Here is a 15,698-nt window from a genome sequence, read left to right as displayed (position 1 = left end):
CAAGTTATCCAGTCGTGGTTTTCGGTATTAAACGTTAGTTGGGAGGCTCAAGGCCTATCTTCCAATTTTAAATAAACCTCTTTAACGAATAAAATGTATTAAAATCATTTTATCTAGCCGCGCTCATCGAGTGTCCTCTTGGTGTCAAATGTTAGCTCGAAGACTCGGCCCGACTTCGGTGGTTGCGATTTAGAGGTGCCTTTAAAATTGAAAATTGGAAAAGACACTCGCTTGAGGCCATAGAGGCGCATCCTTCCGGCGGGGACGATCGATCGACAAAAGGATGTAGGTCGTCCCTTTCTTGAAGAAGCCGACAGTCGGGCCGTCCTTGCTCCTCTCTTATCCTCTCTCACGGGATGGAATAATGCCGCTCTCAATTAAATAAATTCCCCGTGACGTGGCTTATAAAAGCGGTAGGCAGCTGGGGGTCAGTAGGTTACAGGCGTGCTTAATGGAGAATAAACCGGCGGAATGCAATCGGGCAAAATCTGGGGAGGAAATGTCGTCCGAGCGGATGAATTTCCCCTTCGAAATATCGATTCTAGCCTCTATATCGTCGCGGATGTGTTTTCCACCGCCGTTTCACTAGTCGTACCTTTGTGGCAGGGCATAAAGCGCCTTGACACCGGCGAAAAGCGCTTCATAAAGTGCAATTTCGCGCGAAAAATATCCTTGACGTGGGGGAAAAAAGGGCCTTGAAAAGAGGCGCTATTTTAGCACCGAAGTGCGGCTCATAAAAGTCTGGCGCCGTTCTTTAGTGATTTTTGACCGTGTACGGAGGTTTCCCCTTGTATTTAACGAGTACCTTCGCGTTTAAAGTGTCGAGACTTTCTCTGGGGGGCCATGAGGCCCGCTTTAGGGCAGGGCCAAAAGACCCACCATTCAAGTGTTGGTAATGAAACTTTTTGCGCAATAAGACTTTCAGAGCTGTACTTTAGGACTTTTGACTGTTGCATTTTAAAAGTCTCGATTTTTCAGAGGAGGAATGACCATGAGACCTCTTTTAGGGCAGGATCAAAAGACCATTCAATTGTTCGCAATTTCACTTTTGCTCTTTTTACTTTAAGACATTTCACATTTGAATCGTTAGTCTGGATTTTTCGAACGGAAAACGATCGGAAATAACGCCGGGAGTGCTTTCCGATCGATCGATCGATCACAATCTTAAATGACTTCTCAATTGCCTCCAATGTTTCCTTCCACTTGGTTCTCAAATCATTCCAAAGGCATTCGGGCCGTTTACCGGTAAAACCGCCCACGTAATCGTGCGTGGAAGATTGAAAGAACGAAACATGACTAACCCTAGCGTGAAGTAATGTCAATTTGATGACTCAGGCAATTCGGTGATCGTTTCTTTAGGAGGTCATTAATAACTTCCCTTTCCCAAGTTCGTCAGAGTACTGTTTAGAATTTCAATTCGTTTACCGGTATCGCTTAAAGTGATGCCTCATCTTTCTAAAAATGTCTCTGACAACTTACTAATCAATTATCAAATCTCCCAAAATTAAAAAAAATTAATTCAATAATATTAGTCCATCCCAAAGGTTCTGTCATTTCCACGTGATAAAAAAAAAAAAACGTAAAACGATCTTTAGAGATGACTTAGAGATAAAGTCAAGTCCTAAACCAATTTCACCCAGATCTAGTCGGTAAATTTGAGGTCCCTCTTTGCCTCACCCCAAGAGACGTCTCTCGGATTCACGATTCAGCCGCCCCACCCCCGAGAGCTCTCCAGGCCTCTTCTTCCAAGGATCTTTTAAGGATTCAAGGATCACGGAACCAACAGTCTCCCTTTCATCCTGCCCTTTTCCGACGCCCGTAAGTTTACCGTCGCTTATCGAGAGAAAATATCCTTATCCCAAGTGTAAACCGAGTAATCGGATATCCCTTCTTCCCAAACGTGTAGTCACGATTACGCGCCTTTGTCCTTCCTGCGTGCACGTGCGTTCTGGAACGGCGGGCGCCGCGACTGCGCACAATGGATGCGCAACGTCGCCGCTGCGCCTGCGTGCTCGCTCATTGCGCCGCGCGTACACCAGCGCGAGAACGGCTCAGTGTCGTGGGGGCGCGCGCGCGCGCGACACACGTGCGCGCGTTAAATCCCGCGTGGGTGCGCGCGCACGGCGCGGACCGGTTGCGAGCGACACCGCTCGTTATTTGCACCTAGTTGCGTCGGCTTCTCTTCCTCTGTCGTTCTCTCTCCCGCTTCACGCCCCTTTGTGCCCCGTTTCCTGCCGGGAGCGCCGGCAGATCCCGCGATTACCGACCCGCCTTTTCCGCGTTTCGGCTCTTCTCATTTTCTCCGCCATTCTTCTCTACGCCCCGCGATTTCATGCTTCTCCATGTGAGAATTTCGACACGTGACCGCGGCGGCCATTTATATACAAATGAAAAAAAAAAAAAAATAAAGAAAATCTGAGGAATCCGAAATTTACTCGAAATGCCAATATGGCTCTCGCCATTTTTGACATGTATTCAAAAACGGATGAATATCGTCGATTCGAAGATATTAGAAAAATTGGCACCCCCCCGACGTTGCTTCGCGAGCGATATGTGCAAGCACTCACATTTCAATTTCATCCCGTTAGGGGTTGGATAGGGAAAAATCCTGAAATTGGGTTTCAGGCATTTGTATTTTGACTGTTTCAGTGAAAGTCAAGTCGATATCTAAGCCGGCTTCAAAGATATTAAGAGATTTATAATACATCTGACCTATTTTCACCCCCTTAAGGTTGAGTTTCAAAAAATCTCTTCATGATGAGCCCATGTCAAAAGAAATATGTCCTCAAAATTTCACGTGTCTGGACTAAACAGTTACGGCCGGGTGATAATGAGTATCAGTCAGGAAACTCGTTTATGTATGTAGGTAAAGGAATAACGTATTATATTTATGCACTAACAAAACATATTCGTTGTTCAAAGTTGACTCTTTCGAGACGGCTATGCCTATCTCTGTGCGAATTCTGGAATTGTGAATACGGCGTTATCGTACGGGGTTATTAGAGATCTGTAGTAAAAAGAAATAGGAAGAAACAAAAATGAAGAAGTTCGATTTGAGTTGTAAATCAATGCAACATTTTAACCAGTGACTATATTCGTCTGTAAGATACAGGGAGTGAGCGTTAATGGATGACCAGAGGATACCGCGAGGATGCAATGATGGGTGACTATAGTCACCGGTAGTATCGTAAGGGTTAATTAATCTAGAGAAGGGTTCGTATCGATTCCGGTGACCTCCAATATATTTCAGCCGGGATTTACGAGCACGTCTGGCCACGCGGCGCGACGCCATTAACGTTTACTCATGGAGAAGCGCTAATGGAAGACGGGGGTGGCCTCGACGCTCCTGTTATTTCACAGGTGCCCGAGGGGGTGGGTCAGGGTGCCCACTCAACGGTGGAAATTGAAAACGATCGAAACGCCCCGCGGCAATTGACGCGATAAAACGGGATTCCGTCGTCCCTCGTTGCGGGGGATAATCGGCGGCCGTACCGCGACGCGGACGGATCATCGGGGATTTCGACCCTCTGTTGCGGCTAAAAGCGGAATTCAAGCGTTTACATAAAATAACTCTCCCCCTCTCTTGACGCGCTTCGGTAGAAAAGGATAAATTGCAGCCCAATGGGTTTTGCGTGGTGGGTCGATATCGGCGCTTGTTTGGTGCCGGATTATCGTCTTCTATTTTGTAAGCAAAATATCTGTAATCTTATTTTCGAGTTCAGTTGTCTCCTATTTTTAGAAAAAAATATCTGAAATCTTGACTTCGATTTATTGACTGCTATTTTCAAAGAAAAAAATATCGAAAATCTTGTTCTGAGTTGTTTTATTGAGTCCTATTCTTAAAGAGAAATATCTGAAATCTTGTTTTCACGTCGGGTTTGCTCCAATTTCTTGAGGAAAATATCTTAAACCCCGTGCTCGCGTCGCGGAATAACAGATGCACCGGTAAATGCACCGATGCAGTGTTTGCTCCCGTTTCAGAAAGAACGAAAGGTCGGCCGACGACGATGCTAATGATTTGGATAAGTATCAGCTGGTAATCAGCTGTATATTGAGACCTCGAGTTTCGGTCAGGGTTGAATCTAATCGTTGTCGCTACCTTGGGGTAACTTCTCCGACTGAGAAGGAGAAATCGAAATTGTCTCGGAATAAACGCCGAATCGAGTCTAAATCGGGGATAAAATAATCCGCCACTCTGATACCTCCACTCTTTATTACAGATAAATTACCCTATAAGAGCAAACGCATAATATGCACTTTAAGTTGCTATTCAGGTCAAGTAAATCCACACTACGAGGGGAGATATGCACCCCATGGAGCAATTGACCACGATATTACCTCAATGACAACGTCACAGTCTCCTCGAAAAATAAATGACCCTAAAACAAATATCTTTTTTTTTTGCCATTTTCATAATTCCTTTATTTTTAGTCATTCGTCATTTCGGCATCAGTCGTTTTAATCCCCATCATAGAGGTATCTCATGATCCGTTATAGACACGAGCGACGTGCGTCGCTTTTGTTATATCACAACGTCCGTCGTAACGCACGTCGTTTTTGACGGTCGTATGGTCCCATCTTTATCGATTTATTAATTCCATAGCGGTTTTTTCTGATTTATCGATGCACCTCACGTTGGAGGCTGATCTATATCGATGATGGGCAGTGCCTGTGGACTATCGGCCACAATGGGCCCTGCTCGTAGAGCCGTAAAGGTGCTACCGGAAATCACCGTCGATTCGGGAAGTTGCGCGCACCTCCGGTAACGATCGAGACCAAAGAGCACGACAGCTCGTCGACCGGTACGACTTGACCGGCATACGTTTACTGCGATGCAGCGAGTGCACGAGTGCACTACTCCCGGGGATACCTAAGTAACGGATACGTATAAGTACAACTATAACGGATCCGAAAGCGAGAGCCCACGCGATGTGCAAATCAGACTCGAGGAGCAGGATCGAGCCTCGCAACTATTCATCCCGGTCTCCGACATTTCCTACCGGCTTAAACAATTCTCCTCCGGTGTAATCCCCGAGAAACCGCGATTATTACAATTAACTTCCATGACTATCGCCTCGCCGTCACCGGGGAGAAATATTAAAGCCCCTAGATACGAGCTGAATAAACATGTCAGGATTTTTATTGCTCAGAAGTTGCAGGAAATTCGAGAGCTGAGGATTTCTGATCTTGTCTCAATGGGATGAATTTACGGAAATTTTTCTTTACATTAAAGCCGCGCTTGAATTGCGGGGATAAATTGTTACACTTAAAGACTAAGATTGTCTGATGACCGAACTTTTTTTTTTTTTTAGTTCACCGGTTTGCAGGATTTTGATTTTTAAGGGGTTTGATTATTTTCACGAGCAGTGTATTTAACATCAGCACATGGGATACGTTTATCAGGGGATGAAATTGGCAAAATAATCACACTGAGGAGTGAAATAAAATTTTCCTCGGGGGAGAAGGAATAATCCTCCGACTCGCTCCAATATCCGGGTCATGATAGGTGCGGTGATTGCTTTTCATACCCCGAACTGGATTCTTGGTGTCCCTTAGGAGCGTTGAACTTTAACGTCAGCAGTAAAGCGACTCGTCTCGGCGCCGAGCCAAAGGATTCGAAATGTCTGAGAGAGGCGGCACCAAAGTTCGCATAACCAAAGAAGACCCATTTCTGGGACAAGAGTGAGGCGCGAGAAAGAAACGTCTCATTTCGCAGAAAGTACGACGGTCACATTTTTATCATCCAGCACACCCCTGCAGGGTAAAACTGAACCCGGTAAAATATCAATCGTAGTTTTTAAAGGACAATTGCACAAGCTACATGTTTTACTCGGGCAGGACTTTCTGCAACGGCAAGGACTTCCTCGTATTTCGGCGTTTCTGGTAAATAGGGTCGACCTTGAACGAGCGGGATACCGAAAAAAAGAGGCAATTATCTCGGCGAAAATTTCGAGATGAATTTTAGTGACCCTTAGTACTATAATTGAATTTGAAAGGGGCACTTTTTTTTTGTAGAAAACTCCCTTGCTGCCCAAGTAAACAATCATTCCATTTTTAAGAGGGATAATTGCACAGCCCGTTTCTTGGTAATGCAAGGTCTTTCGAGCCAGCAAGAAGTCTTCTTCGTTTTTCGTCGTTTCTGGCAAATTGGGTCGGCCTCGAACGAGAGCGAGACACCGAAAAAAGAGCCAATTTCCTCGGTGAAAATTTCGAGATGAATTTTAGTCATCTTCAGCGCTATAATTAAATATGAGAAGGCGGTTTTTATTCCGTAGAAAAACCGTTCGAAGGCCAAATAAATAATTCTTCACTGGAGATGTGAGGTGTTAAGACGATGTATATAATAATAAAAGAAAAGTAATTATTATTATGAAATATCGGGAGATCGCTCGTAATTTCCCCACTCGACAAATGGACCTGTTGGTATCGATATTCATGTATCGAGACATCGTGTGCATTTCCTTGACTTCAGGCCAGAAGAAATAAATGTTTCATTTTGCGGAGGAGCCATGCGACACACAGCTGCGGTACCTCGGAAAGCCTGTTCGTGGTTACAACGCGAAACGGCCACGGAATGGGAAACAATGGTCGCACGTACTTTCCTGTCTTGTATTTCTTATTGCCTTAAGAAAATGTATAACTCTCAATACCCTCCGCTTTTGTGCAGACTCTTGCTCGATCTGAGCACAGGGACCCCGAGACACGTTCCTTTGACGTGGAATTAGTTCTCCATATTACCAAAGCGATACTAAGAAACCGTTTCCTCCGTCTAGGCAAAAAAGGAAAAATACGGCGGAATTTTTACAAGAATTCTGGGAACTATTTTACTGACCAGTGATATAAAAAAATGCATAGCAAGACGCGCTGCATGGACGCATTCCAGCATGAATGCATCTCAAATAGCAGTACTTCCAAGTACTGGGTTGATAACTGGCTGTCCTTACGATGCAATGTTGACATGTACTGTTTTGTAATTTTTTTTATTATTTAATTATTCGATATCACTGGATGATATCAGTTACTTTTGCCGTTAGGACCACACCGCGTGAGTACTTGATAAGGAACATATTGGGATCTCCCATAAATTCACGGACGAATCCATAAAATTCAAGAGTGCATTTTTTGCGACAAAACGAACCATCAATGATTATTAATGTTGATCCGGCACTGTTGATGACTCCTTGCCACCTTCCCGGAAATTGTATTTATCAGCACTATCTGCAGAGAAAATTGGGTCTAAAAGAAAGTCCGCGATCTCGTGGAAAAATCCACAACGGTATTCGAACTCTCCTTTCAAGTTTACTTAACGACGTTTAAAAAATGCCGGTAATTAATATTAAAAAGCCACTCGAAATCTCCTTTCAAGTTAACCTAAATGGCGCTTAAGAAATTTCCCATAATCGATAGAAAAATGTAGAAAGATAAATTCTCTCGGAAGGTTCGATTCCGCGAGTCGATGGGTATTTATGGAGCCATCGATCTCTGCGATGACGTGTTCCGGCAGGGTCTCTTGGAAAATGTCGCAAAGCGTACTCGCTGGGAGAAAAAGCGGTTCCCAGGTGAGCTCATCTAACAGTAAGCGAGGATGCGGCATAACGCAGAAGCGTTTGCGGTGCGCGACACGAGCATTCGTCGCATTCTGCGATTCTGCCAACGTAGACGAGCCTGGAAACCGGAGAGAGGCTAACGAGATCCAGTTACTCTTGAATTTAATCCCGAACCCGGTTAACGTCAACGATACGTGCCGCGCACTAAGCAGAAATTTAACCTCGAAGGTCCATCGACTTGGGTCGTCCTTGATAGGATTTTCAGCATATCTAGCCCTGAGGTACCGCACGATCACCGACATGGCACCAGAAAAATGAAATACACGCAAAAAACCGAGTTAAATGAGCTAACACTTGATTAACCAAAGTATTCAACGTAGCAAATATCTTAAGATGATATGAAAGTGTCAATTGTTTATAAAACTTTTCTGCAAACCAACTGCACCAAGTTGTTTGAAATTTTGCCATGTGAGTATGGAGGCCCTAGGCCCTGGCACTCGCAAAATTGTATGTTTTATAAAAATTCCCAAATTCTGTCAACAAATATAAATAGAATGAAATTTCATGGGTGTCGGGACCTTCCCTAGGGCCTCAATATGCTTGTGACAACATTTCAAAAGATTCTGTATATCCAGTCCGAAAAAAAGCTGTATAAGCGACGCCTTTCATATCACCTTAAAGGGACCAAGACCCGAGGCCAAAAAACGAAATTACGTAACAGCATATCTAACTCTCACAGGACTCGTAGAACGAGCTGCATCCTCTATCGAAGTCAATAGGAATTAATCTATTGAATTCGCGCACGGAATCGGATTCCTCGAAAACGACCCGGTGGTTGTAACAGACTTTAATGAATGTCTAAATTAAAAACCCTGCACTCACTGTCGCGGAAAGGAAAAATAATTACTCGCGACCGGGGACACTGGGAAGCCCGACATTTCGATGGGTTTTGGCGAAGAGGCCATAACTGCATCTCGAATGGATGCAATTCCTAGCCTCGCCGGTGCACGAGCAAAAAGTTGGACAACGAGTCTAAACGAACGATCGTGGCTCATAACTATTTTGGAAAATCGACTCGAAATTGAAGTTTCAAATATAAACTGTCTCTATCTACGCTATTCCTATGAAATTATTTCCTCCGCAAGGGCTAATTTGAGGTGCACCTTGACGTGCATAAGCAGTGCTCATTTTCATGTCTAAATTTAAGAATATCAATCAGCGTTTATCTTATCACTTTAATTGACGGCTTGCTCGACTGTACGAGTATTATTCTCTACAATAATAAGTACTGTCATGACCCGATGTGCCTCAATTTCCTTTAGCTAGTTACTCGGATCATCTATGACTGATATCCTCGAATTTCAGATGACCTCGAGAGGAGCCATCGTCGTGCTGCTCTGCGTGCTGCTCAGCGCAGCAAGGGCTGATAACAGCGTGCACATACTCTCCAAGTACAGTCATCAGCTGATCACGTCGAGCACCCTGAACTGGATACCTCACACCCACTACGACTCGAACAAGGACTTCGTGATCGGTGCCTTCGTCAAGTACGAGCAAGCCGAAGGTAATGCCCCTGCGACATTAAGGTGATGCGAAAACTGCGTCTAAGGGTTCTCGTGTATGATACCTTCCTCCAAACTGCAGCAAATCGTTGGAATTTTTTCAAGACCTTCCTTAGGGTCTACATATTCACGTGATAATATTAAAAAAAAAAAAAACTAGGTACTTGCAATTTAAAGAAAAGTTACATTAACGATCGAGCTCTCGGACGCCACTTTCGTATCGCCTTAAGGCTCTCCAACCCTTACCGGTACATTTACGGTCACTGTCATGCAAGATGGACGCCTTTATGCTCGCGGATACTTTTAGCCGAGGTATCTATAGAGCTCTTTAAACCCTTCCCACAAAATTAATCAACAAATTAATTAAATCCAATTGCAGACGGCACGTACAACAATCAGGCGGATCGGGTGGAGTCGACCAAGGGGGTGGTTTTCGTGTGCCGAGCGCTGCACACAGGCATCTGGGTGACGGGGTGGAATATCAAAGGTGAAAAGCGCTGTGTGGTGTCCTTATTGGGGTACGTCAAGGCCTATGAGAGGTTCGAGCTCCTAGAGAACGTGGACAGCGCCGCCAGGGTCGGCTGGGTCGGATGGGACAAGTATCACCAGGTGCCCGTGGGAGCCGTGGCTACCGAAAAGATGTACGTCGCCCGACACGTCGTGCCCGACTCCGAGGGGGATGAATCTACTTCCAACTTCACCCACTACGTCGGCACCTTCAATCCCACCGACAGGCTCGGCACCATCACTTACGTCAAGGATGTGAGTATCGATCCTGGGGCTGCTCGAGTCGACGTCCATCCTTGAATCGAAAGTGTTTTCCTCGCATAAGTCTCGTGATCACATACGAGGACGCCGGAGTAATTCGAGTGTAAATTATGGATCCTAGTTGAATCTCTAGATGCTCTGTTCTTTTGATCGTCACCGGCAGAAATGTCGGCGAGTCGATAGTGTTTTCCTCACATAAGTCTTGCAATTGCAGATAAAAACGTCAGGATAACTCGAGTCGAAACTATCGATCCTAGTCGAACCTCTAGATACTCCATTCTGTTGATCGTTGCCGGCAGAAATTTCAGCGAGTTAAAGTGTTTACCTCATATAAATCTCAGGATGTCATATAAGGACCCCAGGATAATTCCAGTCGAAATTATCGATCTTAGTCGAGTCACGATATTCTCTATTTTTTAATCGTTTGCCGACAGAAATTGAATGGCTCGTATAAAATGGAATAACCATTCCATTCTAGGATGTCTCAAAGATCGATTCAGTTGAACCATTCCGAGGACTTGGAGGATCTGATGAGAGAAATGAACTCTGCGATTCTTAGCAAATTAAATCAGACTGGAATTTCTGTCGTTCGACGGAGGATTTAGAAGTTTAACTCGAATCAATTACTTCGACTCGTGTCGGTTCGATGAATCGCTCCCCGGGAATGCCCCATTTCTATCTCGGTAAACGTGACTCTGGAATGAATAAAGTCTTTCGAATCAGCTAAAAGGAAACAACGCGCGTTTATTTTGTTCTTTTCGCAACAATCAGGACGGTTAGGTCGGTTAAAACGGCGCGACTCGTTCCCCAGGCACTAAACGTTCAGCTCAGTTCCCTTAATCTCTTAAGCGTCGCGAGAATGAAGTAATGCCGCATTTTTCGGATTAACAAAGAGGAAGGTAGCCTTCCGGAAATTGTAAGAATTACGAGGCGACCTTGGGAAGGTTTTCATTTTCCGGATTGCGTGGGTTTGGGAATTGCGAACGTGAACATACGACATAGAATGCCGAAGGGATGGAATCTTAAGGGTGAAGATACACCAATAAGGTATCCGGTACTTATTGAATCTAAGTTGCCGTTCATAAACGGGGATATTGGGGTCCACGTGTCACGAGTACCTCACTCATGCGTGTCAAATTCAATTTTCCGTTCCTTAGCATATAATGGGTAATGGTCGTTAATCACGTGGCCGGTCGACGGGGCTTTACGCTGGGTAAATAATAATAAATTACGTTTAATGGATCCTAGGGTGACTGATTTACGCAGGAAAGCGTGGATCCTTGGTTAGAGGATGAATATATCCTTCCTTTTTCAGAACGACCGGGAAGAGTCCGCCGAGTCCGGTGAAGTTCTGGTGGAGACCGAGCCGACCCACTACGAGTTGACATCGGTTAAGTTGAATTTTGCGAAAAAGCGAATTTTCAAGAGAATCCCGTTGGTCCTCGGCGAGGCCGTCCTGAGCAACCCTAATGACAAGCCGGTCAAGGTGGCGGAGGCTTTCGGTTATGCATATAATTATACTTTGTACTGGGGACAAGGCCATGCGATATTGAAGGGTCTCAACACCTCGGTGACGCTCATCAACAAGACCAGGCTGCCCGATATCGTCTGGGGCATCGAAGAAAAGGAAAATCGCACAAGCGTGCACACGTGAGTATCCCCTGTACCCCCGAAGAATGGAGGAAAGTAAGACAGGTGATCTCTCTTTACAAAAAAAAGAAAATAGAAAAACTAGACAATCCGAAATTCGCCATTTTTTCCTCGTGATCGTCGCGAGGGGTGTAATTTGGAGATCCTGAAAACCCCTCCTTCCCTCTGACTGAACCGTCTCAACCTCTTTGTCCAATCAACAGGGTGGAGGTGATCCTGGAGCCAGGCACAGCAGTGAACGTGACCCTGAGGGCGAACTACACGGACATGGAGGTGCCGTACACCGGGAAAATAGTATCGCACTACGAGGACGGCACCGGGATGTCACGTCCGATAAGTGGGATCCGACGCGAGGAGACGATGTTCGACGTGCACCCAGAGATCGGGCCTATCTACTTCCTGCAGAACCAGAGCTTAGTGCCGACGACGGAGCCGCCAACGACGACCACAGAGCCGACGACGACGACCGTTATCGCGGCGCTCGGCGCCGTCCACGATATCTTCCACGGGCAGGAGGACGAGAAGCAGACCGTCGAGGAGATCGACGAGGAAACCCGTAATCCCGACGAGAACATGATCATACCGCCGAAGAAGTCCGACACAACGAACATGCAGAGCGACGACGGGGGCCCGCTCTCCCTTAAGGACAAGGTGGAGGGGCCCAGCTCCGCGGCAGGGGGTTTCGGCAGATGCGACTTCGTCCTCGGGAGCCTGCTGGTGATGGCCCTGACCAGGATCACGTGAAGAGGCCCCAACGTCTACTCGCGTCGACCGGGCACCCCGGGCTCGAGACTAAGGGAAGCAACGGCAATATAGTAACGAGATTCGATTTCTAGAGTACTAAATACCGGCGAAAGCGGGGCGGGGGGTAAGGAAGATGGCCGGAGCGGGGGAGAAGAAAAAGGACTGCGGGGAACTAGTTACCGCTATTAATTAATCCCGATTGATAGGGCTAATCCGTTCACTGGGGATCCTTCGATCGGACGAGTCTTTTTGGCTATGTTACCAGAGGCCGCGCGGGGTTGGGCTCTGTCGCTAACATATGCTTGCCTTTAAGACAGAACCTTGACATTTAATATATAATATAAATATAAATATATAAATATATAAATATATATATATATATACGTATAGTATATAGTGAGAGGAAAGAAAAATCTATTGACTATGAGCTAGTCTCAGGAGATATTGAGAGAGTACAAGCGACCGCGGCCACGAGGGTAGGCATCGTCCACGTTATCACCGAGGACTCGACCGATTAGGGGGTTGCATTAACCCTTTTGTCCCGGGAGCGGAAATTGTCCTTCGGCCGATCGGCTGCCTTCGTTAAGAGTCCTACGTTCACTCAGCCTGACCTCGGCTCGACTAGCTAGCCTCCGATCGCTTCGAGACTTCGTTCGGTGTCTACCGACCTTTACAACCCTTAACCTTGCGCGTCTTACGATTTGCTACACTGAGTAGGGGGCGTTCATTAAGGCCGACTTACATGGCCAGGAAGAGTCGGCGAGGGAGAGAAAGAGAGAGAGAGAGAGAGAGAGAGAGAGAGAAAGAAATGCGCTAAATGAAGCAGCTATGCTATATTTTTGAGATCGCAGTGTAATTTTAGAAGTTTATAAGGTTTATAAAGGGTAGCACATAAGGGAGTACCGGTAGAAAGGCGGAAGGGCTCGCCGGGGTGAGATCGGAGAATCGTGAAAAAAGAAATGGGAAAAAAAAATGAAAGAGAGGATTCGTCCTTAGAAAGCTGCGAGCCCGCGATCGACATTCCAGAGACACGCTCGATGGCCTCTGCTTTCCGCTGAATCAGCGAAATGCAGATATTAGGGGGAGGCTTCGATATGTATATAATTGCCCGGCTGAGGAGTCGCGATCTAGGCGTAATAAATTGTTACATCGTAATTATTTAATTCATCATTTTTCTACGGGAAGTAAGTTTGCGAGTACGGCGCGTCTAGTGACTTGTTTCGTATTGTCGGTTTAGTTTTATCGCTCGCGGCGCATCGGACGAGGACATGCTTTGTTACGTTCGTTTTGGGCTTGTTGATGGATCTTGTAAGTCTAGGATTAAGTAGGGGTATAATATGCGATGGTTTAAGGTGATATGAAAAGTGACTGCTAAGGAATCAATCGTTTTAGGTTTTAGGACATTTTTTCTGAAAACGGGGTGCTCCGAATTGTTTGAACAATTATCGCTCGAATAGGAGAGGCTTTAAGGAAGACCCTGACATCCATCAAACTTCATTTTCTATGAAAAATTAAAAAGTAAACTCGAATCTCTCAATTCACGTGAACAAATTTCAAACGATATGGTACATCCAGTTTGAAGAAAAGTTTCATAAACGATTGATTTATTAGGTGCGACTTTGATATCGCCTTAACTGCGAGTTGATAAAAGATGTTCAGGAGCGTCTGATGGAAACGAGGACGAAAGATGGGAAGTATTATTCCTTTTTTTGCGGTAGGGTTGAGAAACGATGAGCTGAGGTGGTAAGTGCGATGCTTCGTTCGCTTCTAGACGGTCATTCGATCGGTAAATGTACGCCCGTCAAAAAGACCCAAGTTGCGGAAGCTATAATCGGCGTTCGTCCACATAGCACACGTTGAAATAAAGGAAATTAAAGCTATCGTTAATTAAGTCCATGTATAACATTTCTGAGATGTAATGTTAAACTGCACATGCATTGTACTACAAGCTTTTCTATAACTCTGTAATATGAAGGCCATGAAAGAAGAAGAAATAAATGCCGCCGTGAGTACCAGCACGTGAATCTTAACATTGTTGGAAGTTGTCTTGGACAGTATTCGCGCTTTAAAGATTGATATTTATGGATTACCTACTGTACTGTACATTATCATGTAAATATAAACGTAATGTATATGTTGGACGTGTGACTGCACAGTTACCGAAGTCGTTAATTATCCCTTGGACCTTCCAAGCGTTGAAATTCGTTTCTTGGGTATCTCTAACATTAACTTGGATAGGTAGGAGAGCAAATATTGTGTGTGCAAGACTACATAATTTTGTCAACAATCTACCGTATACGTAATATTTAACGTACGTCCACAGAATGCGGAGTGGTCGATGAAATATATATTAGAGCAAATTCCTGAGTACCTCAATGGGTTATTCTCTTTGCTCCATTTTGAATTTGTATAATTAATCAAATATAGACTTACCGAGCATGCCATACTGTTGCGGGGTGAGCTTCGCGTCACCGTCTGGCCCAACTTGGGCAGAAGACATCATGGACGCTCTATCGCTCACATGACTGCGGGTGCTAGCTTCGCTCCGCCTTGCCCATGATACTTGCGACACAGCATCTGTGGCATGTAAAAAATACATACTTAAAAAGAATTGTTAAATATAAAATAATCAATATAGAAAGGTTAAACGGTATTAGAAATTTAAGATTTTTATTCCAAATCATACCAAGATTAGCTGCCTTAGCGTTAATGAACCTCTGTCTTCCATCTCTGATGTATCTTCGAGAAGGTGGGATAGGATAACGTCTTTTTCTTTTAAAGAACTGCGCCAGGCCACCGAGAAGGATCGTTCCACTGGTCAAGCATATAATAAGAATCTGCAACAACGAAATTCATTCGACGTGACAAGAATTCATTCACATTTGACATATTAGGTATATTTGGCAGCTTAATTATCAGGATTTAATTAAATTTTAAGTAAGATCATTAGAAATGTACTTCCACGAAAACTGCCTGGTTAAAACTCTTATGTAAAACATGATACATCATTGGGATAACCTCAAAACCTCGAGAATACCTTACCTTTTGAGTTCTACTTAAATTTATTGCAGGAAGGACAGTCGCACAGCGTAAATACAATTTACCGAAGTATTCCGGTGCATTAAAAGCGGGCATTGTCAGTATTCCTGTGTAAAATAATATTAAACAAAAAATTACACCCGGTACACACGCTCCAACCACGCACCATCTACCACCACCTACCTTACCATCGGTTAACCGGTTTTACTTGTTTACAATTAAACAGGAACTACGCGTTTGGGATGAAAGGGAGTCACGCATTCATTCCACGATCCGTTTCCCAGTACTGCCAAGACTTTTGCTCGAAAAATTCCTAGATGCAGGCAATTATTGACAGAGATAAGCAGAGATGAGTTGGGAGATTGCTCACGGGCAGGGTCGCGCGATC

The 15,698-nt window shown here is 44.9% G+C and overlaps 2 protein-coding genes across 5 annotated transcripts in view; one reads left to right on the top strand and one right to left on the bottom strand.

Moving 5' to 3' along the window:
* The window catches only part of LOC105703378 (protein unzipped), a 38,602-nt gene extending 24,176 nt beyond the window's left edge, over nt 1-14,426 (top strand). For 2 of the 3 annotated variants that reach the window (XM_012431738.2, XM_012431739.2), the window contains exons 2-5: nt 8,913-9,111; nt 9,489-9,871; nt 11,193-11,527; nt 11,731-14,426. In XM_012431738.2, the coding sequence (XP_012287161.1) occupies nt 8,913-9,111; nt 9,489-9,871; nt 11,193-11,527; nt 11,731-12,271 (1,458 nt within the window). In that variant the 3' untranslated portion in view covers nt 12,272-14,426. Of the gene's footprint in view, nt 1-8,488; nt 9,112-9,488; nt 9,872-11,192; nt 11,528-11,730 lie in introns of those variants that run through there. The other variant, XM_023432916.1, reaches the window with a different exon arrangement.
* LOC105703377 (mitoguardin) overlaps nt 1-15,625 on the bottom strand; it is a 51,978-nt gene extending 36,353 nt beyond the window's left edge. Inside the window, exons 1-4 of one of the 2 annotated variants that reach the window (XM_012431736.2) lie at nt 15,494-15,625; nt 15,314-15,417; nt 14,958-15,108; nt 14,705-14,848 (exon numbers count right to left, since the gene is read on the bottom strand). In XM_012431736.2, the coding sequence (XP_012287159.1) occupies nt 14,705-14,848; nt 14,958-15,108; nt 15,314-15,406 (388 nt within the window). In that variant the 5' untranslated portion in view covers nt 15,407-15,417; nt 15,494-15,625. Of the gene's footprint in view, nt 1-14,704; nt 14,849-14,957; nt 15,109-15,313; nt 15,418-15,493 lie in introns of those variants that run through there. The other variant, XM_012431737.2, reaches the window with a different exon arrangement.
* Between the last annotated feature and the right edge of the window lie 73 nt (nt 15,626-15,698).

The sequence above is a fragment of the Orussus abietinus genome, unplaced genomic scaffold, assembly GCF_000612105.2.
Source record: "Orussus abietinus isolate OABI.00-Male unplaced genomic scaffold, Oabi_2.0 scaffold488, whole genome shotgun sequence".
Lineage (NCBI taxonomy): Eukaryota > Metazoa > Arthropoda > Insecta > Hymenoptera > Orussidae > Orussus > Orussus abietinus.
The sequence above is the reverse complement of the archived record's forward strand: the minus strand, read 5'-3'. Positions and strand labels throughout refer to the sequence as shown.